Source organism: Lupinus angustifolius, chromosome LG08 (genome assembly GCF_001865875.1).
Source record: "Lupinus angustifolius cultivar Tanjil chromosome LG08, LupAngTanjil_v1.0, whole genome shotgun sequence".
NCBI classification, from domain to species: domain Eukaryota; kingdom Viridiplantae; phylum Streptophyta; class Magnoliopsida; order Fabales; family Fabaceae; genus Lupinus; species Lupinus angustifolius.
In genome coordinates, this window is record NC_032016.1 from 25,078,955 (window position 1) to 25,103,113 (window position 24,159).

At 32.8% G+C, this 24,159-nt stretch overlaps 5 protein-coding genes across 7 annotated transcripts; 4 read left to right on the forward strand and 1 right to left on the reverse strand.

Annotated features, from left to right (window-relative positions):
- On the forward strand, positions 215 to 1,942 carry LOC109353618 (ubiquitin-conjugating enzyme E2 20). 2 transcript variants are annotated; one of them, XR_002108473.1, is made up of 8 exons: positions 215 to 409; positions 825 to 852; positions 955 to 1,182; positions 1,273 to 1,336; positions 1,434 to 1,493; positions 1,603 to 1,661; positions 1,804 to 1,848; positions 1,892 to 1,942. XR_002108473.1 is itself a non-coding variant. In XM_019595949.1 (6 exons), the coding sequence occupies exons 1-6, from the start codon at positions 306 to 308 to the stop codon at positions 1,647 to 1,649; spliced, it is 531 nt and encodes a 176-aa protein (XP_019451494.1). In that variant the 5' UTR covers positions 215 to 305; the 3' UTR covers positions 1,650 to 1,663. The 2 variants fall into 2 exon arrangements, 1 of the variants encoding a protein (XP_019451494.1); XM_019595949.1 differs by lacking the exons at positions 1,804 to 1,848; positions 1,892 to 1,942 and having other exon boundaries at positions 1,603 to 1,663.
- On the forward strand, positions 2,640 to 10,818 carry LOC109355547. Of its 2 annotated transcripts, XR_002108672.1 has the most exons (12): positions 2,640 to 4,524; positions 4,776 to 5,015; positions 5,421 to 5,550; positions 5,811 to 5,963; positions 6,083 to 6,327; positions 6,467 to 6,536; positions 7,110 to 7,316; positions 8,619 to 8,854; positions 9,230 to 9,308; positions 9,386 to 9,523; positions 10,164 to 10,409; positions 10,565 to 10,818. XR_002108672.1 is itself a non-coding variant. In XM_019598760.1 (11 exons), the coding sequence occupies exons 1-11, from the start codon at positions 2,777 to 2,779 to the stop codon at positions 10,356 to 10,358; spliced, it is 3,441 nt and encodes a 1,146-aa protein (XP_019454305.1). In that variant the 5' UTR covers positions 2,640 to 2,776; the 3' UTR covers positions 10,359 to 10,818. The 2 variants fall into 2 exon arrangements, 1 of the variants encoding a protein (XP_019454305.1); XM_019598760.1 differs by having other exon boundaries at positions 10,164 to 10,818.
- On the reverse strand, positions 11,617 to 16,547 carry LOC109355548. The gene is made up of 13 exons (XM_019598761.1): positions 16,261 to 16,547; positions 16,079 to 16,176; positions 15,307 to 15,389; positions 15,052 to 15,178; positions 14,743 to 14,806; positions 14,190 to 14,287; positions 14,005 to 14,089; positions 13,740 to 13,863; positions 13,015 to 13,116; positions 12,798 to 12,862; positions 12,164 to 12,245; positions 11,963 to 12,042; positions 11,617 to 11,849 (listed from the first exon to the last, which is right to left on the reverse strand). Exons 1-13 carry the CDS (start codon positions 16,467 to 16,469, stop codon positions 11,792 to 11,794), a joined length of 1,275 nt encoding a protein of 424 aa, XP_019454306.1. The 5' UTR covers positions 16,470 to 16,547; the 3' UTR covers positions 11,617 to 11,791.
- Positions 14,190 to 20,101, forward strand: LOC109355550 (glucan endo-1,3-beta-glucosidase-like). The gene is made up of 3 exons (XM_019598763.1): positions 14,190 to 14,199; positions 18,401 to 18,476; positions 19,023 to 20,101. The coding sequence occupies exons 2-3, from the start codon at positions 18,425 to 18,427 to the stop codon at positions 19,958 to 19,960; spliced, it is 990 nt and encodes a 329-aa protein (XP_019454308.1). The 5' UTR covers positions 14,190 to 14,199; positions 18,401 to 18,424; the 3' UTR covers positions 19,961 to 20,101.
- Positions 22,047 to 23,326, forward strand: LOC109355549 (glucan endo-1,3-beta-glucosidase-like). Its single transcript, XM_019598762.1, has 2 exons — positions 22,047 to 22,146; positions 22,358 to 23,326. The coding sequence occupies exons 1-2, from the start codon at positions 22,068 to 22,070 to the stop codon at positions 23,305 to 23,307; spliced, it is 1,029 nt and encodes a 342-aa protein (XP_019454307.1). The 5' UTR covers positions 22,047 to 22,067; the 3' UTR covers positions 23,308 to 23,326.

Below are 24,159 nucleotides of genomic sequence, written 5' to 3' on the forward strand. Positions count from 1 at the left end.
TAATAAGTAAGGATCCTCAATTCCATTTTTGTGTATATACTAGCCGTTGTAACCTTTTCATTTGTGTTGTATCCTTGCATTTGCAACGTTCAAATGAACAGAATAATATAATAGCCTAATAAAGGTTATATACTTATATAGTTTTTGGTGAAACCTACAACGGCTACTACCACATATACAACCTTATAAACCAAACCCCTTCACTTCATTCAACATTATAAACACATCCTCATCTCATTTTTTCTCTATCTTCTTTCTTCTTGCAATTCATATATATATACATAATAATATAATAGTATCAATTTATGGCTAACATTACCAATGATGAAATTGCTCAACCCAACATTGCTCCTTTAAAGCAGCCTCTCCCTACTCTAAAAACTGTTGATTCTCAATCTGTTCTCAGAAGGTAATTAAATTAACCTTTATACATTATACATTGTGTTGTTCCTATCCATTTCATTCCCTCGTGTTTTTTGTTTTTTTACCTTAAAAGTTTGGTCCCTCGCAAATTGAAAAAACTCAATATGATAATAAAATTTTTCAAATGTGAGTCAAATTAGTCATTTTTAGCCTATTTTAAAACATTTGTTAGATACTAATTTGACCAATATTTGAAATTTTTTGGGACCATTTTGAGTTTTTTAATTTCTAAAGGACCAAATTGCTAAGATCGAAAATATGAGAGACTAAAATGAGCTATTACTCTATATTAAATTTAAAAATCACTTGTCTTTATGTTTTCACTTAATAGTTTGAATTACTCTCATACTTTCTAACCTGTTCTTATTCTGTGTTGTGGCTATTCTTCTTTTATTAAACAGATTGCAATCAGAATTAATGGCCTTGATGGTAAGTAAGAAGCATAGATTTTGATTTTAAGCAAAAGGGTATTTCTAATTGCATTGATCATTTGATAAAAACATAATTTTTTTTTGTTTCTTTGAATCTCAGATGAGTGGAGATTCTGGTATATCAGCATTTCCTGAAGAGGACAATATATTCTCATGGAAAGGAACAATAACAGGAAGCAAAGATACTGTTTTTGAAGAAACAGATTACAAATTATCTCTTTCTTTTCCCAATGATTACCCTTTTAAGTCTCCTAAAGTCAAGTTTGAAACAACATGCTTCCATCCTAATGTAGATGTTCATGGCAATATATGTTTGGACATACTTCAGGTGATTAATGTTGTCAAAAACTATATGATATTTTGAATAACAATGTTGATACATTTGCATAATTGATGTTCTTCTTAAATTTATTTATAGGATAAATGGTCTTCTGCTTATGATGTCAGAACAATTCTTCTATCTATCCAAAGTCTTCTAGGAGGTAATTGAAAAAGTTTATAAGAAAATTAATCATAATTTAAATCTGCCATTATAATTCTTTTTATTAATTAATACTTTTTTACTTTTTCATAATATAGAGCCAAATATTAGTTCACCTCTAAATCCACAAGCAGCACAGCTTTGGAGCAATCAAGAAGGTATAAATAAATAAACAAACATCAACACTTCATTTTTGTAATATAATAGTTGAGGATTTGAAAATGTTTATGCCTAAGGAGTTAAAATGGATTTTGCTATATTGTACAGAATACAGAAAGGTGGTGGAGAAGTTGTACAAATCTGCTAGTGCTTAGCCTCAAGTGTCATTTGATGAAGGACAATTTCTGGTGTCTGCTGTCATTTAAGTTAAAATTTAATTATTAAATATTTTTCTGACCACTCACAAATGTATAACACATGGACTGTCTCAAAGTATAAGACAGCAGATGTGCTCCCATTTTGTCAGCTTTGAAGAAGAGAAAGGAATGAACTCAGTTTATTTACTTTTATGAGGCTGTTCTATTCTTATAAATCATTGTTTATTTACTTTCATGAGGATTATTTTGCATATGATTGTAGCTTTGCACAAGTTTACCAGATTTTTATATGATTGGATTGTTCTATTCTTATATTATGATTGCATACTTTTTTATCCAATTAATTTAACATATTAAATTATATATATATATATATATATTAATCACCTATATATAATGGAAATATAATAAAATCAATGATATACATAATAATAAATAATTTATACTCCTAAATAATTATGGAAAATGGTTAAAAAAATACAACTAAAATATGAAATTATATGATGGGTGACAATGAGAAGAATTGATAGTTGCCATTATCTTACTTTAAATATTATTTAAATTTAATTTTTTTAATAAAAAGTCTTCCTTAGAATGAGATGAAACATGATCATTATCCCACTAAATTAGACGAGCTGATTGGAAGATCTTATCCTTACTATTATTTTTTGAATTAATATATTATTTATCATTCATTAATATCATTTTTTAAAGAGTCATAGAGTGGTAGTGTATAAAGTATTTACATTGTAAATGCATACATTTTTTTTTCAATTTTTTTTAGCATTTTTGATAGTGTAAAATATATACATGCACCCCGTCATTTGGGTTACTTTTTTTAAAAGTCAACCATACTTAAACATCAATAATAAATATTAAATAACAATGTATAAAAGTCATAAACTGTCAGTGCATACATTTTTTGTTCTGTTTATGATATTTAGGGCTACCTTACCACTACTTTAAAATTGTGAGTATAGATATATTTTGTGGAAAAGCAAATAAGTATTGTTGTGATTTGGAAATGAATCTAGACCGTTGATCATGATTCCGGCGTCGTAGAATAACAACGACGATCTCACTCACTCTTTGGATTGAATTTGAACACGATCAACCAAAACGACATGGAACAACCGTCGTCCAATCCAAACGCAACCGCTCCATTCACCTTCAACACCACCACCACCACCACCACCACCACGGCCACCACCACCTCACGAAACCTTTCCAGGCCCAGACTCGTTAAACTTCGTAAGCCTAACAATGCTCCCTCTTTCAATTTCAATCCGTTCAATGGAAATTCCTCTTTTGTCCTCCCCGATTCTCTTTTTTCTATCCCCGATTCCATTCATGATCAATTCAACTCTCTCAATATTGTCAACGCTGCTTCGAAGCTTCCAGAAGATATGATGAGCAAGTTGAAGATTCAAACCAAAGGAAACACTGAATCTGAAAACCTACATAATGAGTTGAAACAGAAATTGAAGATTGGAAGTGGAATTGATAACTCAGTTATCTCACAAATGAAGAATCTCAATGTCAATGAATCTTTGGGTAATACTCATACTCATACTCATACTATTAGTAATAATGATATCAATTTTGGAAAAGTAACTGACCCTGTTTTGTTGAGGAAAATGGATAACTTAAACCTAGTTAACTCTGTTGAGTCAAATTTATTCAATCCTTCACGTAGTGGTGGCTCACAAAAACTCAAGGAAGATATTGGAATGCATCAATCTGCTCCATCATCATTATCGTCATCGTCATCTTTGTTGTTTCAAAATGTTGGTAGTGGTGTTAGTAGTATCAAGAGAGATGGGTTTGTATTTACAGGTAAGCAAGATAATCCAGGAGGGTCATCTTTTGTTGAGTTTAAAACTCCGGCGCCAGCGAAAAGTACTCTGTTTGGAGGTGTTGATGACAAATTGATATTTACTACTTCAAGGAAGGAACAGAATAACAATACGAGAATGAATAAAGGTAGAGCAAAAATGAAGCATCATACTACTTCGGCCTCGCCGTGGCACGCACAAGGTTTTGTTTTGAAGGAAAGTGTTCCCCAAGAAGATCCGCAAGGCACTTCAGAGGCTTGTTCACCAATGGATGTGTCTCCATATCAGGAAAAGCTAGCCGAAAACCGAAACTCGAGGGAAAATTCTGTGACATCTAATGATTCATTGAGTATTGACAACAACTCTATAGCTAATGATTCAGTTGGAACAACTTCTGTTGATCCGATTGATGAAGATCTTGTACTGGCAACAAAGTGCTTGAATATAAATGCGGGTGATGTTACATGTGGAGAAACTAAAGAAGAAACTTCTGAGTGTAATAGAGATGAAAATATTTGTGCTGAAGACTCAAAGTATGAGTCTTTTTCTGGGGTTGAAACTGAAAGCTTCCATTCTGCTAATGATGATGTGGACATAACAAGTAATGTGGCCGATATATCAGCAGAAAGTGAAGCCCGTGATAGTGATAGAATATTGCATCTTGGTTCCGGTTTAAGTTCAAGTAATGCAAGTGGGTCTCCCTTCACATTTGCTGCTTTTTCTTCAGCTGAAGCTCAATCATCTAGCCCGAAACGTCACCAGAAAAAGAAAAATTTGGTAAATGTTAGTTATGATACTTTCAACTACAATCCAAACATAAAGGTTCCTTATTCATCATCAACCGTGGCATTCTCTCCGTTTTCTGGAACTTCATCTATTTTCACATCAGGGCAAAGTTTGAAAGCCAGAGTGTCTTCTCCTCAACCCAGAACAAGGGATTCTGGAGTGAATAAAGAGCAAGGGATAAAGGAGGCTTCTGGTTCTATTTCTGCTGCAAATATTGCTATCCAGGAAGCGTGTGAAAAGTGGCGGCTCCGGTGAGTATCTATTTGATAGTTCTCTTACTATATTTGCAGTCTTCTGCTGTATTACAAGGCCTGACTTTTTACAATGACTTCTAATCTGTGTAATGAAATAGAGTACATTTTATTGTGAACGCACTCAAATGGAATTTGCACAATAAAGTAACTTTAACTTTGTTCCTTAGTTTTTGGCATAATGCTTTATACAACATTTTAACTGTTATTGCTTATTCACAATACTGAATACGCTTTTTGCTTTATATCAGAGGAAACCAAGCTTATAAAAATGGGGATTTGTCTATGGCTGAGAATTATTACAAACAAGGCATTAGTTGTGTATCTAAAGAAGAAGCATCTCAGAGCTGTCTTAGGTCTGTGGTACTATGTTATAGCAACCTTGCTGCTACACATATGTCTCTTGGTAGGATGAGGGATGCGCTAGAAGATTGTATGATGGCTGCTGAAATAGATCCCCATTTTCTCAGGGTACAACTTAGAGCTGCAAAGTAAGTTTCTATTTTTTTGCTATTCCTATTGTGTAAGGTGATTTAAGTTGTATGAATTTTAACTTTAATTATATAGCCTTTGTAGATTGTATAATTATTAGGAGAGATCCCAAATTCTTTGCCTTGGATTTAGGCATTTAGATCTATTGTGGACAAGTAGCCATTTCGCTAAGTATATATAATGTGAAGACATTCTCTACAGAAAATTGTCAAAAATAATGTTCAGGGTTTTTCCTCTCAACTCTCAAGTAGTAATAATATGGAAATATATAAGTGCCTAGCATCTTGGAAGCTCATACATTCATTTAGGTAAATGCATTACATTGTATGTGTCAACATGCATAGTTTTAAATAGAGATTGATTATTGTATCCCTGAAGTCCTTTTGTGTTCACTCTTGTTTAAGTTGCTACCTTGCTCTGGGGGAAGTCGAAGGTGCATCACAATATTTTAAAAGGTGCTTGCAATCAGGAATTGATGCTTGTGTAGATCGGAAAATTGCTGTGGAGGCCTCCGATGGCTTACAAAAGGCACAGGTTTGGTTATTCATAATTACTTTTTAATAGATAACTTAGTATAATGTGGAACCCTCTGCTTTATAATTTTGTTTAATAAATGACAGAAATTATGTCGTGATTTTGTGCTATCAATCACATCCTATTAGCTGTTGTATACTTGTATGTGCTAATTTTGCATATCCTTCTTCATTCTCTATCATATCAATTTTTGAACTCGACATGCTGTGAAGGTCCGTCCCCCTCTTCATGAACTGATTAGAGTTTGTGATGGATGGCAGAAAGTATTAGATTTCATCAACCATTCTGCTGAGATTTTGCGAAGAAGAACATCCTCTGACGCAGAGAGGGCACTGGAACATATTAGTGAGGCATTGATGATAAGTTCATACTCTGAAAAATTGCTTGAAATGAAAGCAGAGGTTCTTTTAATGGTCAGTGTGTCTTTCGTATAATATGCTAGAATTTTCAAAGCCAATATTATGTCAAAAGTCAGCATAAAGTTATTTTATCAATTGAGTTTGTGTTGGTTAACATTTGCTTCAAATATCAGCTGCGTAGATATGAGGAGTTGACTCAGATGTGTAGCGAGACCCTTGGTTCTGCTGAGAAGAATTCTTATCCAGTCAGTGCTGGCAGCCAAGTCACTGATCCTGATAATTCACAATTCTCAAAAAGCTTCCACTTCAGACTATGGCGGTGCTCAATGATGCTAAAAGCCTACTTTTACCTAGGAAAGCTTGAAGAAGGTCTTTCTTTTGTTGAGCAACAAGAGGAAAAGGTGTCTTTGATAAACAAGTAAGTATTATTGATCTGACTCATTCAGCCTCATCCGCCTCCTTCTCAAGGGAAGACAGAAAAAAGGAAAAGAAAAAATGAATATGTTTGACAGCGATTATGGTATTTTTCATCTTCAGCTTTGATACTCTACCTGCAGGAATGGAAGCAAGGTTTTGGAATCACTCATACCACTAGCTGGCACTGTACGTGAGCTCTTAAGTCATAAGGTTAGCTTATAATGTGTTTCATGCTATCTTTTTTATGATTATTCATTATTTATATTATTGTCCATTTGATTAATGGTGCTTGAATTTGTTTAAAGAAATAGAGAGGGAGAAAATTGTTGTGAACTATAGAATGGGATTTACCAACTTCTGATTGTTTTGTCAGGCTCCATGTGTGTGTATTTATGTGAATTAAGCGAGGATTAGTACAAGTGTAGTACAACTTGTGCAAGCCCATTCCCGTACACATTGCACACTCTAACACAATATTATTGCTCTAGTTTCATTTAACTTATAATTTGACTTCTTTATGCTTCTCTCCTCTTTGCTTGTGAGAGTAAGATTGCGTATATTTAACGTCCCCAGACCCTACTAGGTGGGAGCCTTGTGCAAAGTTGTCCTTTTTTTTATGCTTCTCTACTCTTCAATAGTGCAACATTTCTGTCATCAATTGACAGACAAAATAATATATATGCTGCATGGATGTCGTATTGTAAGATTTTATTCATTCTCTCCTTTTCCTGCAACATGAAAATTGATTTTGTATATGATTGATGTAAATGTATTGAAATGTAGACTGCAGGGAATGAAGCATTTCAGGCAGGAAGACATGCAGAAGCTGTTGAACATTACACATCTGCTTTATCATGTAACGTGGAGTCGCGTCCATTTGCAGCTGTCTGTTATTGTAATCGTGCTGCTGCATATAAAGCTTTGGGTCAAATAACTGATGCTATTGCAGATTGTTGTCTGGCTATAGCTCTTGATGGAAATTATTTGAAGGTTTCTCTCTTCAACTAAAACTATTTATTTTATTATTATTATTATTAATTTTGTTATAATTTATTCACTTGAAGAGAACTTGGCTTAGGATAAAATCCCTGGAGTCAATTTGGAGAACAAAAGGTAAATAGGGAGAGCAGGAGTATGTGAACTAATCAAGACATGGTATACAGCTAGTGTAGAGCTTAATTCACGTTAACAACTAGCAGAAAACTTGTAGAATTATTGAAAATCTGATATCCCTGTTATAGCTATTATTTTATACCCTTTTATAGCTTAGAAATACTAACTAAAAGTAAGAGTTAGTTACAAGGGTAAGAGAGAGATCTATTTATAGTAACTAATTAACTATTACACAAGTAACTAACTACTAACAATAATAACTAATAAATCTCTCTTCTAAATCAGTCTAGATCCTTCTTGGCTTTTCTAATCTATCTATTTGGGCTTTGTTATAGACTCTTCTAATCCATCTGGATTCTTCTCTAATAAAGGGAAGAGAAAGATATAAAATTATGCTGCTGCACTACCAGATAATGGGAAAAAGGCTTTGATTGTTGTTTTTCTTTGGTTTATGACAAATATCCTCCCACTACTAAATTTTGTATTAGAAAAAAGGAAAAGTTAGCGGGATCATGGCCCAATTTGAGCAAGATTGAGCTGGTAGAGAATCATAGGCAGATGGGCTTTGCTTGTAACTGCCTGAATATCTGCAACAGAGAAATGGGAGCACGGAGAGCATTCTGTTACCAGAGGGATAAATTTAATTATGTGAATGTAGAGGGAAAAGTAGGGGAAGCTGAGTAAAAGTATGGGATAAGAGAGGTCACTCAAAGAACCATGCTTTTCTGTATTTTTTGCTTCTGGTACATATCAGTTTACTAGAATAATGGCCTGCTAAAATGATTTCATGTTGATACTTGATATAGCTCTTGTAGGATTTTTGACTGATACAATTTTGTTTTGGTGCAAAAATGTCTTTCTAAACTTCTTGACAGAAAGAATTGTTTAAACCAGTTGTATACAAAAATACTATTTTGTTCAAGTCATATAGAAACTAGAGATAATTTGAAGCCTGTTTGGTGGGCATTAGTCAGCCATACTCATTGGTAGCAGATCCTGCAAATTTTGATGTTTTTCTATAAATTCAAGTTTCTCCTATTCTTCCTTCCCATTTTGTCTGTATTAGTTTTTTGCATTTTCAAATATATTAATTTTACATGCTACTAAATGAATTGTTTTATTTAGGATTTGAATTGTACATTTTCTCATATGACAAAAAATGTTTTCATTCTCTTGCAGGCGCTTTCTAGACGTGCAACTCTATATGAGATGATCAGATATTATGACCAAGCAGCCAGCGATCTTAGGAGACTTGTCTCTCTTCTCAGTAAGGAGGAGGAGGATAATGGCAACCAGCTTGGGATGTCTGATAGATTAATTAATTATACTAATGATTTGAAACAAAATCGTGTTCGGCTTTCTGAAATAGAGGAGGAAGCCAGAAAGGAGATCCCTCTTGATATGTACCTCATTCTGTAAGCTCTTTACTAGTAACTAACATTTTATTAATAATAACTTATCATCTATTCCAGTACCATTTTTTTCCCGCACTCCAGTACCTTGTTGAGTTGTCAAACATTTATTGATTACTTGCTATAATAGGTGGATTCTGAAACGTTATGCAAATAAGCAATCAATAAATGTTTCATAAGTTATCAAGGTAACTGGTGCCCAGGAAAATCATGGACTCCTAAAGATTTATTTTGATGTTTGTGCCATTTTGTAACTATCATCATTCTGTGTGCATGTCATGTTTCAAGTCAGAGGAAGAAAGAAGAACTATCTGTTGCTAATTTAGGGAAATAATATCCTTCATCTAGGCAGTATGCTTATTGACATTGTGATTGTAGGGGAGTTGAACCATATGTTTCAACGTCTGAAATCAAGAAGGCCTATCGCAAAGCTGCACTTAGACATCATCCGGACAAGGTTGTTTGATTTGCCATTTGGTTTGATTCTCGTATACTAATCACTCTTAAGTCTTAACATTTTATTTTATTCTTTAGGCTGGACCATCTTTGACAAGAAGTGATAATGGGGATGATCATATATGGAAGATTATTGCTGAAGAAGTACATAAAGATGCTGATAGGCTTTTCAAAATAATCGGGGAGGCATATGCTGTCCTGTCAGACCCTGCCAAGGTATTTTGTTTATTTCAAGTTGAGAAGCTATATGGTATGAAACAAATTTCATACATGCAATGTGAACATGGATATTAAAACGATAACTTGTAAAACATATGCATTGTTCTCATGCTTTCTCATTCGTGCACCATTTTACGAAAAACAGTTCATACCATTTATCGGTTCCCTTTCAAATAACAATTTTTGATGAGAATCTTGCTCTAAATGTTTTAAGTGAATTATTGGTTTTAACTAATTTTGCATACATCTACCCACTCCAAACCCTACTAGGTTTGAGCCTTGTGCACTGGACAATTTTTTTTGGTTGGTTTTTGGAGCTCAATGCATCTATTGATTCATGTAGCAAATCCCACATGGTCGGACAAGGATTTGTTATTCTTGAGATCATGTTATATGAGAATCATATTTCTTGAAATTAAGGTAAGTAGCAGCTGCAGTGACCTTCGTGCGGTTGCTTATATCTAGCACATAGGAATTAAAAAATTGCTTAGCTAAGATGGAAACCAACTTTTACTGTTTTTTTCTCTGAACTGATAGGAAACTGGGCATTAGTTCATCGTTTAATCAGTCATTTGTTCTAAATCAAAGCTTTGAGTATATCTTGCGTATTCATTTGGTCACTACTCCATTTATGCAGCGGGCACAGTATGATGCAGAAGAAGAAATGAGGAATTCCCAAAAGAGACGTCATGGACCAATGGCTAGAAATAATGTGGATACCCAGTCTGGCCCATTTGAACAAAGTAGCAGGAGACAATGGAGAGAGGTTTGGAGATCATATGGTAATACATCTTCTCGAGGTTCAGAGCCTGGCCGATCAAGTTGGAAATGAGAAAAACTGTGCAGAATGTTAATCTGTTAGTATCTGAGTGCAATTTGTCTCATTGAATGAAGGCCCAGTTAGGCCATGTTTTTTATCTGATTCATTTGACCTGCCAAATTTCTGCATTTCGGTAAGTTCAGTGCTGCATTTATTCTGCTGCTATGCGGCTTCAATCTTTTGAGTTAGAAGAGAGCCAAGAGGTACAAAAATCTGTGATTGATAACAGCATAGTTGTTGAAACTAGGCAGGTCAATGCTTAGAGTTACTTTGGGGATATAACTTTCTCTTGTGGAGATAGAGAACATGATTGCATTCTATGATCATTTCTCTTAAGCAAGGACTTGGTATTTATAACCAAGTGATTGAGCTATGGTTTTTTGAGATATGTTAAATTTATAACACTTGTCATAAAGTCGTTATTTAGATGTATAGACGAAATTAAATTGTAATACCACTGCAAAGATTGTAAACATCAAGTCACATAAAAATATCTGATTAACTTGAGTTGAAAGTAACCCAACGTTTTTTAGTAAATACATTGAGGCTGGTTCATATTGGGATTATATTTGTTGTAGCAACAGTATGGGACATGATAGTAATATACATTATGGCACAGGATAGTGATGTACATTGGGGATATTAAATGTTACGCCATTTATACTACTTTATGATGTCCTAAAAATATTGTAAATGTTTTCTTTGAGTGATTCTAACACAATCCCATTTTTCATTTCTGACTATTGTGTGTTTGTTATGAGATTCATTAAAAAATGAATACGATGTAATAGTTGATTATTTAGATTTAACCAAATAATTGATACAATATTAGTATTTTTAGAATGTTCCTCTATTGTAAGATGATGACAATTATATGATTATCATCATCTCGAGATTTCTTTTTTCTCTTTAAATAGTATCTTGTTCATCCATTAGAGAATCAATAAAATATGAAAACTTAGTCTCTATTTTATCTTCTTACTTTATCCCTTTTAGGGTAGGGTGATTTTTTTATAGAATGGCTTCCAAAAACATGTTTCTGGTGAGAAATGAACAAAAACAAATGAGGTTAACAGAATGTCCGATATTCTTTTAGTATGGCAATCGACACCAACTTGCAAGTTTGGTGTTTTAACGATCAGATAAAGCTCTCCCAGTGATAGTAAACATATTTGTATGTTCTTTAAGTAATTTAACATATTTTCAAGTTTGGGTTGCTTTCTTAAAGAAAAACAGAAATTTTATAAGTAGCATATGAAACACTAAATCCTAATCATTAATAGCAAAATAAACTGTATAGATCATTTTCCTTTAGCAAGTTCAAAGATATCATTCAGATAGTGTGTTAAACTCTTCAGAGTATATCACTCTCATGAACTATACATTTACCCTCAATACAAAACAAAAATTGTAACAATTTCATTTATGCTTTGATGTGGGAAGACTCATACATATATTCCTAATCCGAACTCCTTCGGATTCGTTTCAACCATCCATGGTGGCCTGTTTGTTTTCAAGAAAGAAGATGAAAAGAAGCAAATGTAACAGATTAATTAAGCAAACCAAAGGAAGTCACCAGTAGTAAAGAACAGCAACACTAAGGTTAGAAAGTTTACTTGTTCATTGCAAAATTAAAAGTTCCTTGACTAGCACGCTTGAGAAGAACTTCTCTTGCTTCGATCGCAAGTCCTTGAGGCTGCATGTAGAATTCAATAAAGTAGTTATAGCACAAGAAAAAACTTGTTTGTCGAACTGTTCAATCTTACTCCTTTGAACTGTATCCAAAAGGAAGAAAAAAAAGAATATTACACGCATACCTCTTCGGGAAACCACACTCCGGGCTGAGTACTTCCTTCAAGAATTGCAAGTGCAAATGCAGCTGTTGAAATTCCTACCGATCTGAAAAATGTTGCATGCTACATTCATCATAATCATAATAACTAATATAGAACCCTATGTACTGGCCTGAGGCCAAATTCTTAGATCTTTTATTACATGAAGATCTAAAGAAAGCAGTATTAGTAACATTTATTCATTTGAACAAATTATCCAAGTGAAGACCAATATATCAAAATTTAAGAAATTAAGCATCCAAATTGAATCCATGAAATCATTGTTTAATTTTTCTCAGAAATAAATTAAATATGTTAAACAGTACAAGGGTTTTCATTAATTAATTATTAAATACAATCCAGTATTAGAAGTTTCAGCATAGGTATCATGTTATACAAAATTTATAAGTACAAGAGTGTATATTTCAATTTGAAACATTGAACGAAAATATGAAAAGAAAATGTATTGTGAAATATTTTAAAAATAATTATCCCTTAGAATTATTTACATAATACCAAAAATAGTAGGTTTTTTACATTTACTACTCATGCACCAAAAAACTTGTTTAACTATATAATTAAAACTCACATAAAACTTCAACCATTAGAAAAAGCTTACACAGAAAGTCTCCTATGACTGAATATGCCAATGGTGTTGCGGCCACTTGAACACTCCAAATCAACCTGCTCAATAGATAAGAAGGGGATGATATAAATGTCCATTTTATTAGTTTATTTGTGTACTTTATTAAACAACATAATGACAATTCTATTTAATTGAAAAAGGGAATTGATGGTTTAACAAGTATCAGTTTTATCCTTTTTATTCGCCTCACCCTCATTGATACACGTTCTCCGGAAATCCCATCAACTGCTCGAACAACAGGATCAAACAACTCAACCAACCTTCCAACCTTACTTCTGTCTCTCAGAAATTCCTGCATGTTTACACAGATCATTGGCATAATAATGAACAAATACACTTTTTTGTCCTTTTCATGTGTAGGTAAGTTGTTTCCCATTAACATTCGTTTTCCTTATTTTATTTTTATACCTCAACAGCTTGGTACCATGTTCTTGTATATTCACATTGTTCAAATTATGAAATTCTGGGATTATGGTAAGAGACATTGATGCTGAAAAAAGTGCTTCTCAATTCCTATTAACAAGAAACTAGAAGAAAATAGCTTATGTTTTCTGAAACGAGATTGTACTTGTATGCTGAAAGCATAAATTGTAGCTTGATCAACTTTTACATGTCTAAAGAAATATGGATCTATTGGATATTCCCCGGGAGTGTTTGGTTATTTCATGATGTTAAAATATGTGGTTAGCTTGTTATGAAATTATTATGTGTTTCTATATTCTAGGAATGTAGTCTACTTTTATTTCCGCACTTGTTCATACATGCATACTTGCAAAAACACATGTGAGTGTCCTTTCTTGTGAGCATGTGCCAATTTCTGGATGTAGTTGAATCTATTAGAGAATACCTCCATGCATATTTAAAACAGTTTTGCTTATTTGCAAACAAACTAACCTAAGTGATTCAAGGGCATACCGGAGGAAAAAGTTTTGTCATAGCTTCCATTCCCCAATTCCAGATAAATGGTGCTGTTCCAAATCGAGCACTTACAGTTGGCACTCCTAAAATCTCATGAGCACTTCTAACCTCTGGTAAATTCCTGAAAACCATGCATTAAAGTGGAATCCAAATTTCTAAAGATGTATATAGGGGTAAATGGATAATTAAACCAATTTTAGTAGACCATCTTTTGTATCATATATGACTGAGGGTAGTAAAATCTATATATCAGAGAACTTACAATAGATAAACATCTCTTTTTCCAATCCCTTTTCCAAAGTCAATGTTGAGCATTCCACTATATGGCTTCAGTTTGACCTTTTCTCCTAGTTGAAGATTCCAGCATCATCATTCAATCCTACAAACAAAATGGTGATTTAATCTAAATAAAATAAAATAATTTGTAGAAACTCTCTAGACAACAACCTTTGATATATGCAACTACTTCCTCTCCCAATAGTAAGAAGCTTGTAGCTAATATAGTTGGACCAGCTCCACCGGTTCCAGCTGTGTAGTAGTAGAACCTGAGGTGACCATAGCTGCTTGTAAGTTGCTAAATCAACATGAAAGTCAAAAAAATAAACTAGATATTTGTACCCCGGATGAAATTTATTCCACTGTCATTTTTTGGACTTCTGATTTTCATTCATTTTTTTCTTTTGCTAAGCTTATTTTGTCTCAAGGGAGTGTGAGAGGAAAAAAGAGAGACTTTTGTGTTAGATTAATAAATAAAAAGTTCATTCTGTACTTACCACAATGTAGATTCATGAAGATAGACTTGACTAGAAATAATTTAACATGAAACTCAACCTAAGTTAAGTTCTCAAGAATCTACTTGTCTAAGCATATCATATCAAGGAATTCAACAGATGATGTTATATCCAGATGGTGAAACAAGTAATTAAATATCAAACTCAATAACTTGGCTTTTAAAAAAGAATAATAAGTTTCCAAATTAAATAAGAGGAATCATCATCACCTCAGCCTCTCTGGCTTGTCTTCGCTTTCACTTTCTGCAGCACGCACCAGCTCCGCTGCCATGACTATGACAAAATTGTAGGAAGAGTTAGCATTCAAGATACAACAGACGCAAAAAGATTTTCACTCAACATGAATCACTATCTTCCCTAACTTCATACTACAAAAACCATTACAATAGTACGCCTAATGTGTACATAGTAACAGTTGATTTACATTGGAAATTAGCAATGCAGTTGTGTAAATCCTTAGATTATGGTAGAAAATGATTGTGGTATCACACAGAAGAAAGCGTAAAATAGGTAAGCACCATTGCTGACTCCAGGATATATCCCTGCAGTTGTTATAGCGGGAACTTTTGCAGCCAATGCCCTATTCATAAAGGATTTTGCACGGAGTGAATAGCTTGTGTCATCACAAACATCAACATATGCAGTCTGTTAAAAAAACGTAGTTAAAATACGAGTGTACGTGTAAAGGTAAGAAAGAAAGATACATGGATGGTGGACATAAGAAAGTAGCTATTCAGAATGAAAAAGATGAATGGTTTAGGGTGGTAGAATACCTTAGTATTTATGGCAGCTTCAAGCACACTACAGTTTTCAGACTGTTGGAAAGGCCCAGCTGCATGAACTACAAGATCCACATCTACAGAGTGTTTAAGCAACAATGTTAAGCATTGTCGTAGCATTTGGTAAATTTATGCCTCGTTCTATTAATAGTGCAGTTTCCCCTCTTATCTTCACACCAGAGCATCACTCTCTTCACAACATCAATGCCATTGTTATTTGGTGGCACCAAACACTATACAAGATAAGAACTTATAGCTCATATCTTATTACGCTCTCTATCAGTGTTATTAATATGGTACCGGTCGTCAAACCGGCTAGGGTACTGGTATAATAGTATATCGGTTCAACCGGTGGTTCACTAATGAAACTGTATACCGGCAAAATTATATATATATATAATATTATCATTAATGTTGAAAAATCAATAACAACCAATAATTTTATTTATTTTCATTAAAAAATTAATTTTAAATAAAAACTAACCGGTATAACTATTGTACCGTAGCGTTATTGGGACCAATTCACCGGTTGAACCGGCCAGCACGAACCGGTTTTTACACCGCTCTCTATCATATCCTATCCTAGTCACCCGAACAAGCCTTAAAAAGTATAAAACAATAGTTTTTTTCATATTATAGACTCGCGCCAAAAGCAAGCTATGGCATACATTACAAGACACTGTTTATTAGACATAAAATTAACTGAATAACACAACAATAAATGATTGATTGGTGATGTAATGTAGTGAAAAGAAATGAAATATACCTTGCAAAGCATTTTGAAGTGAAAAAGCATCGTTAATGTCAAGCTGAGCAAAAGAAGAATTGGCGCCAAGTTGAGCAACCAAAGCTTCACCTTTCTCTCTGCCACAACCACAACAATAGGAATTGAAATACTTATCATATAATCAAATATCTTCAACAAAATTAACAGTGAAAGTGAGTTACCTGTTTCGTCCGGCGACGACGATTCCAAGGTGAGGGCAGAGATTGGAGAGGGCGGTGGCTGTGGAACCTCCGACACGACCAGTTCCGCCGAGGACCAAGACTCTTGAGTTACGGGTCTTCTCCGGAAGCTCAACAGTGGAGGGGGCGGTGGCGGTGGCGGTGGCGCGGGGTTTGAAAATGAATGGTGACCATTTGAAATTCAAAGACATTGAGAAAGGAAGGGAAGTGAGTAGAGAATAGTGAAAATAACAAAACCAATTATCAACTAACTTATCATCTTTCCTTGGATACTTGGCAACTTCCACACCACTACAATATAAACAAACAAATTCAATACATGTGTTTTTTTTGTTTCTCGTATCTCGCACTGGAGGCAATCATGCCCGAGTTGGACCATATGTATATGGGGAAGTCTTTTCATCCATAAGTTACTTAAAGAGAATCAAACATGTACCACTTGAACCAACATCCGTTGATATTCACTACATGGGTTACTACTAATTAAATATTATTCTAATAATAATTCATTATAATATTTATAAACAATTAATACATCATTTACTATTTATTTGTTTTATTTTGATTACTTTTTTGAAAAATTAATAAGAATTGATATATTCTTTTCTCATACTAATTAAGCTAACAAAGAAAATAAATATAAAGAAAAGATTCATTATTTTCTTAGAAGTATAACGAGGGTGTATTCCTTTGCTTACTTAGGATTAAGATTGCATTCCAGGTAAAAAGAGACATTTATAATTTTATGATACATATAACTATAATAATCACATTTTACAAAAAAAGGGCACTTATTATCATAGCAGAAAAACCTAGTTTCTATATCATAATTTATTCATGCATGTCAGAATATCAACAAAAGCATGTCTAAAGGAAACTCTGAAGAGAGAGAAAAGAAAATGAAGTTATGCATGAACATAAGATTGTACAAAGTTATGGGGAGAAAGACATGAACACGTGGATGCTACAAAGTTATGCAACTTAGTACATAGGTAGCAATACAAATGAAGTTGGAAAATTCTACGGAGTGATACACACTTCAGGTTCAATAGTCCTGAATCTTATTCAACTCGGAAAATTCTACCAGATCAGTGACGTTTTAACATTTTCTCATTTAATGTTGTTTTGTGGCTATATAAGAACCTCTTTCTACACGGCACATATATATTTCAATTAGATATCAATATTTGATTTGATGAGTTTTTAAAGGGTCCATTTGACAAGTATACTCTAATACAGTATTTTATATGTTGCTTGATGCATGCGATAATTATATTATAAGCTTATATATTACATCTTATACATTAAAATGGTGATTAAACTAAGGTAAGATTAATTAGACCTAGTAAAACTTTGATATGCAAAATATTCATTCATTAACTTTCCCGTTGCAACCCTAAATACATTCTCTAATCATCCCTTTCATATGATAATAATTATATTTCTGAATAATTTCATTTCAATCCCAAAAATGAGCACATTTTATGAATGTATTCTTGGTGCAGTGCATTCAACAATGGGGACTTTTTAACCACTCATAAGCTTATTTGTACCTATTAGAACTTAAATACGTAAGGATAATACAATATAAACTAATAATTAAGTTTGTTATGCTAACTAATATGAGACTTGTGATACTTTCATTTTCATGGTTGAACAATATTTGTGTATGATTTGAGAATTATAGTTTATATTTGATTTGGCAGGTATTGTAAATGAATATTAATTGATATTATAGATTTACATAAATTTCATAAAAATATTATAACAAACATTGTATAGTCTTAAAATCTTAGCAGCCTATATACTATTCTATTAGGTTTTATCCTATTGACTTAAAAAGTCACAGGCCTGATCATATTCTGAGACACAAGCATGTGTATGTGTAATGTTAACGTATCTTTTGGGTTTTGAATTGTAAACGAAACATGCAACCAATAATGTGTAGAAATTTCAAAGGTGGTCATAAATATAGAGTGATTGACGGGGCCAAACAAGTCTATGGCTGCTAACTTAGCTTATCATTTAATGTCTATTACACTATATATAAGTTTCTAATTCAGCACCATATAATATATCACTTCACAACTTTAGAGTTATAAGAGATACTTTATATTTTAGTTTACTCTCAAGAAGCAATTCTACCATGTCTACCATCATGTTGCTTCTTGTTGGAATATTATTGTTGGCTGCTACGGGTATGTTACTATTTATTATTTATTATCTTCTGAAATAAAAATGCTTTTTTTTTTTGTAAGTAATTTTGTATAACAAGCTTCAACATCTTTTTAACTATGAAGGATAAAGAAAAAAAGTGTGGAATCCTACTTTCTTTTTTCTCCAAAAAAGTGGTTGTACAAACTTCTTGTAACAAGTTTACTTTTTCAAATCACAATAATACCGTTGGAAAGTAAGTCACACATCGCCTACTTCATTGTCTTGGGAATGGTTTAAATACTTGTTGGGCTATTCCTCTCATTGTCATGGGTTAAAAGATGTCATTTAGTTATAGATCAAAAGTAACCCTTCGCCTAGTCTAGCAAACTTATGTGAAGAGGGCATGTTGGAAAGTAAGTCTCACGTTGCTTATAGTAATTCTTGTTGCCTTAATGTCACCATATTATTGTACAATAACTACTAACAAGTTTGCTTTCTCAATCTTATAGTAATTTTTAATTTTCTCTCTGTGCATGCATGCTCTCTGAATTAACTTTTGGATCAATATATATATGTGTGTGATGCAGGTGCACAATCAGTAGGTGTGTGTTATGGAAATAATGGAGACAATCTACCAAATGCACAAGATGCAGTGAATTTATACAAATCAAATGGAATTGGAAAAATACGTATATACTATCCAGATGAAGGTATCCTTCAAGCCCTTAAAGGTTCAAATATAGAGGTGATTCTTGGTGTCTCTAATGACAACCTTCAAGCCCTTAATGATGCTGGTGCTGCCACTGATTGGGTCAATAAATATGTCAAAGCATACTCACAAGATGTCAAATTTAAGTACATAGCTGTTGGTAATGAAGTTGAACCAAATGACCCTAAAGCACAATATGTTCTTCCAGCAATTCAAAACATTCAAAATGCAATTTCTTCAGCCAATTTGCAAGGACAAATCAAAGTCTCTCATGCAATAAAAACAAGCCTAGTAGCCAACTCTTACCCACCAAATGATGGTGTTTTCAGTGATAGTGCAAGTTCATTTATAAAGCCTATAGTGAATTTCCTAGTGAGTAATGGAGCACCACTTCTTGCAAATATATACCCTTATTTCTCATATAAGGATAATCAACAAAGCATTACTCTTAACTATGCTTTGTTTACTCAACAAGGAACCAATGAGGTTGGGTACCAAAACCTCTTTGATGCAATATTGGATGCATTATATGCTGCTCTTGAAAAAGCTGGAGGGTCCAATGTTAATGTAGTTGTATCTGAGAGTGGGTGGCCATCTGAAGGTGGAGTTGCAACAAGTATTGAAAATGCAGGAACATACTATAAGAATTTGATTGATCATGTTAAAGGTGGAACTCCAAAGAGACCTAATGGACCCATAGAGACTTATCTGTTTGCTATGTTTGATGAAAATCTCAAGATTGGTGATGAAACTGAGAAACATTTTGGTGTTTTTAGACCTGATAAAACACCTAAGTACCAACTCAATTTCAATTGAAACTGCTTATATATGTTCATGTGTAACACTTATAAATTAGAATAAGGGTACCTATGCTTGGTTCCCATGGTGTTACTCTTATGTACTACAACTATGCACTTGATGCAAGCTTCCAATAAATTCTTATCTACAACTTAATTATGAAGACTGAAATATGTATACAGTATCGGGTGCAAAGATTTATATACAATAATTATATTATTTATCATTTATTTTATTTTTTAATAGTCAATAATAATTAAATATGAATGATAAATAATATAATAGCAGTGTATAAATAACTTCCACCACTGTGGGACAGCTTTTTCTTCTTAATGGCAACACAAGTTTAAACATCTGTTTGGTAGTTTTTAGATTTCAAAATTCTTAAAAGAAAAACACTTACATCAATAACATTAGGTTCTGAATCACGTTTGATTTTTTAAAATTTTAACTTACATTACATTATCTACTTAAATTAAATTTATCAGTATCACTCATAATGAATGAAATAATTTTTTTTTTAGTTTTAGCCTATATGAACTTCATTTGTGAAAATATTAATTTATAATATTAAATTAATTGAAGAAAAAATATGAATGGACAAATATTAGAGTGCCTGTAAAAATGATAGCAAATGTAAAATAAAAATAAGCTAATTTATGCCATTTTAACTCTGATTTTCATTTATTAATATTATATATATTTTATTTAAGTAAATATTAAAAGTATATAGTACGGTAAAAGCTAAAAAAATTAAAAAATATATGTCTAGTTAATAGACCTTTTAAATGTAAAATAAGTAGCATCATAATTGTTTATTTTTTATAGCCAAATTTTTGACAAAATAATGAAGGGAAATTGGGCATTTGTTTGGATTTAAAATTTTATGTTCACATTTTATGTCCCACAGATTTATAGTGTCTTGACTCTTGGGACACATCATAATTGATTATGAATTATCTAACAAGTGAAAGTGACATTGTTTAAGAAAGTAAAAGGAATAGTTTTGTGTTGAAATACTGTACATTTAACATACCAAGTAAGTGTTGGAATGTGTTATCAGTGCCTTAAGACATCGTTTAAGAAATATAGAACAAGTAAATTGACAGTTAAAAATTAAGTTTAACATTTTAAAACAAAAATTTCACTATTCTTCCTTAAAAAATCCTATTAGAAAATTACACTGTCATGCTTATATTTTAAACCCTGAGTAATTATAAGCATTATAATTTTGCTTATTTTAAACTTTACATCAACATTAAAGTGTATAAATAGTAAAAATATCATTTTACTTTATTTTGGATTTTATACTACTTTTTTATCACCTGGGAAATTTTAAATTTTAATTAATATTTATAGTCTAAATCTTAATATTTATGTGATTCTTTTTTGGTACATAATATTTATGTGATTCTTTTACCCAACCTATATTATATTTTGAAATATATACGGTATATATCATTGATTACTTTATCACGTTTAAATATATTCAATAGATAGTATTTAATGATTGATATCATTACTTAATTGTTTTGGAGCAATTTTATCAGTAGATCTAGAATCTATGATATCTCTTGATCTAATATTTAATGATTGATATCGTTACTTAATCAACTTTAGCTAATGTTTGTGCACATGACCATGGGTAAAAGGAACAAAAATCTTTTTTATTAATGAAGAGATAAGTAATATACAATAATACATAAAAGATAATGAGTGAGAATTCACTTACTCATCTAAGAGTCGGTTTTTTAAATTTACTCTTTACCTTGACCATCAATTCTATGAACATTTAACGGTTTAAATATACTCGCTAATTTAATCGATTATATTTTTCTAGAATTGATAACTAGATTGAGTAGTAAGTTTAAAAAACTTAATCTTAGAGTAAGTATATCCCTTATATAATTACACGTTTACTTATTATGAAATCACATTTTTGTCATTGTAAAATATATGTAAAAACAATTATTTACTTCTCCATTAATGAAAAAGATACTCATCAGATAATAGAGCACACCCTCTCTAATTGCTCACTATTTAAGCAGTATGAGTTGTTGAAGGAAAACCAACATCCTCTCAACTAAACCTTCACATCTTCTCTCTTCAATCATTAGCTAATAATATGGCTTTCATGCTAATGCTTTTTGTTCTACTTTGTGGTCTAGAAATGCTTCCTGTACTTGGTATTTTGAATGCAACAGGTAAACTTTTTGTTTCACCTTCCATTACTTTTATCAATATTTTCACTTTCTATATAAGTATATAATATGTTGGATGATATACACTATGATATGTTCATATAAACAAGGTGAAATTTACTTAGGTACATAATATGTTTGTTTATTCAAACTAGGAAAGTATATATATTCTTTTAACCCTAAAATTCTTAATTTTGATTTGCATGTCATGCAGCTGAACAACCCATAGGAGTGTGTTATGGACAAGTAGCTGATAACTTACCTGTTGTACAAGAAGTAATAGATCTTTACAAAGAAAATGGCATTGGGAGAATGAGAATATATAACCCTAATATACCAACAATTGAAGCATTGAAAGGATCAACCATACAACTTTCTGTTGGTGTCCCTAATGAGATCATTCAATCCCTTGCTACAGATGCTACTGCAGCTACTCAATGGGTCCAAACCAATATAATAACCTATGCTAAAGATGTCAAATTTCTATACATTGTTGTTGGCAATGAAATAATGCCTGGTGATGCAGCAGCAAAATTTATTGCACCAGCAATGCAGAATATATATAATGCACTTGCATCAGCCAATCTCCAAACTCAAATTAAAGTCTCAACAGCTATACAATTGGGATTGTTGGCTAGTTCATACCCTCCATCAGCAGGACAATTTAGTCCAGCTGCATCTGAATATGTAAACCCTATTCTAAGTTTTCTTGTGACTAATAATGCATCACTTCTTGTGAATTTGTACACTTATTTTACCTACATAGGTAACACCAAAGACATAAGCCTTGACTATGCATTATTTACCTCACCTGGTACTGTGGTAACTGATGGTCAATATCAGTACCAAAATCTATTTGATGCATCATTAGATGCTGTTTATGCAGCTCTAGAGAAAGCTGGTGCTCCTAATTTGGAAGTAGTTATATCAGAGAGTGGTTGGCCATCAGAAGGTGGTGATGCTGCAACAATTGATAATGCAAATAAGTATTATACCAATTTGATCAAACATGTGCAAAGTGGGACTCCAAAAAGGCCTAGTAAGCCATTAGAAACTTATTTGTTTGCCATGTTTGATGAAAATCAGAAAGGACCTGCTGAAACAGAAAAACATTTTGGTTTGTTTTCCCCTACTAAGCAACCCAAGTATCAAAATGTTAACTAAGAGCACATATTATGTTTCAGGTTCCTCCCCATATTTATTTTGTCTTTTTTATATATATTTTCTAAGATGAGTATATGTGGGGTTACTTTTCACACATTTCATGCTTTCATAAGACTTTGTTGGAAGGATTTGTAAATTTAAGCCATTAATGCAACAAAGTTATTTACTTCAAATTGCTTCATCTTATTCAACCTTTGTCTATTTTCATTACTGCATTGTATTCAACAGTATATAAGTGACATGGAAAAGCAACAATTAACTTTGACTTAATTATATTACCCTTGACAATTTCAACCACTAAACTATAATCACATTCCAACCAAATGGTCCTCCAGCCCTTCGAGTTAGCTATCTGAATGGCCATGATGGCGGTGAATAACTCAGCATATATAGAGTCTTGGATGTTAAGATAAGTAGCAAAACACTCCAGCATGTCCCCCTTGTTGTCTTTAAAAATACCACCACCTCCTGCATGACCAAGAAAGCCATGAGCAGCACCATCTCAGATAACTTTGATCCACCCTAGGGGGGGGGGGAAGCCACCTAACTTCAGCTATAACAGGAGCAAGGTTGTAGTGAGGTTGACTTGGAATCTTCTAATTATGCCAAACTCAAAAAGAGAAGGCTTTGCACCCAATCTAGAATGGTTTCCACTGAGAGCAGTTTCCCTATTTATCTTGTCACAAGCTTGCATGAACCTGATGGTGGTATCTTCAAACCTTCTCTGGTTTCTATAGTGCCATATGGTTGAGATTGTATTGATGATGTTTGCACTAACTACCACTTTCAATAGTGGTAGTTGAAGAATATGTGATTGGATGACTCCTCTGCAGCATGACAAATAGAGCAAGC

Bases quoted from the DNA above. Each gene is read 5' to 3' on its own strand.
- LOC109353618 (XM_019595949.1), top strand. From the start codon at position 306: ATGGCTAACATTACCAATGATGAAATTGCTCAACCCAACATTGCTCCT. The intron at 853-954 runs GTAAGTAAGAAG...TTTGAATCTCAG, and splicing joins CAGAATTAATGGCCTTGATG to ATGAGTGGAGATTCTGGTAT. The intron at 1,494-1,602 runs GTATAAATAAAT...TATATTGTACAG, and splicing joins GCTTTGGAGCAATCAAGAAG to AATACAGAAAGGTGGTGGAG.
- LOC109355547 (XM_019598760.1), top strand. From the start codon at position 2,777: ATGGAACAACCGTCGTCCAATCCAAACGCAACCGCTCCATTCACCTTC. The intron at 8,855-9,229 runs GTAAGCTCTTTA...TTGTGATTGTAG, and splicing joins CTTGATATGTACCTCATTCT to GGGAGTTGAACCATATGTTT. The intron at 9,309-9,385 runs GTTGTTTGATTT...TTTATTCTTTAG, and splicing joins TTAGACATCATCCGGACAAG to GCTGGACCATCTTTGACAAG.
- LOC109355548 (XM_019598761.1), bottom strand. From the start codon at position 16,469: ATGTCTTTGAATTTCAAATGGTCACCATTCATTTTCAAACCCCGCGCC. The intron at 15,179-15,306 runs GTATTCTACCAC...TTTTTTTAACAG, and splicing joins AAGCTGCCATAAATACTAAG to ACTGCATATGTTGATGTTTG. The intron at 14,288-14,742 runs GTGATGATGATT...TGGTCACCTCAG, and splicing joins GACAAGCCAGAGAGGCTGAG to GTTCTACTACTACACAGCTG.
- LOC109355550 (XM_019598763.1), top strand. From the start codon at position 18,425: ATGTCTACCATCATGTTGCTTCTTGTTGGAATATTATTGTTGGCTGCT. The intron at 18,477-19,022 runs GTATGTTACTAT...TGTGTGATGCAG, and splicing joins ATTATTGTTGGCTGCTACGG to GTGCACAATCAGTAGGTGTG.
- LOC109355549 (XM_019598762.1), top strand. From the start codon at position 22,068: ATGGCTTTCATGCTAATGCTTTTTGTTCTACTTTGTGGTCTAGAAATG. The intron at 22,147-22,357 runs GTAAACTTTTTG...CATGTCATGCAG, and splicing joins TGGTATTTTGAATGCAACAG to CTGAACAACCCATAGGAGTG.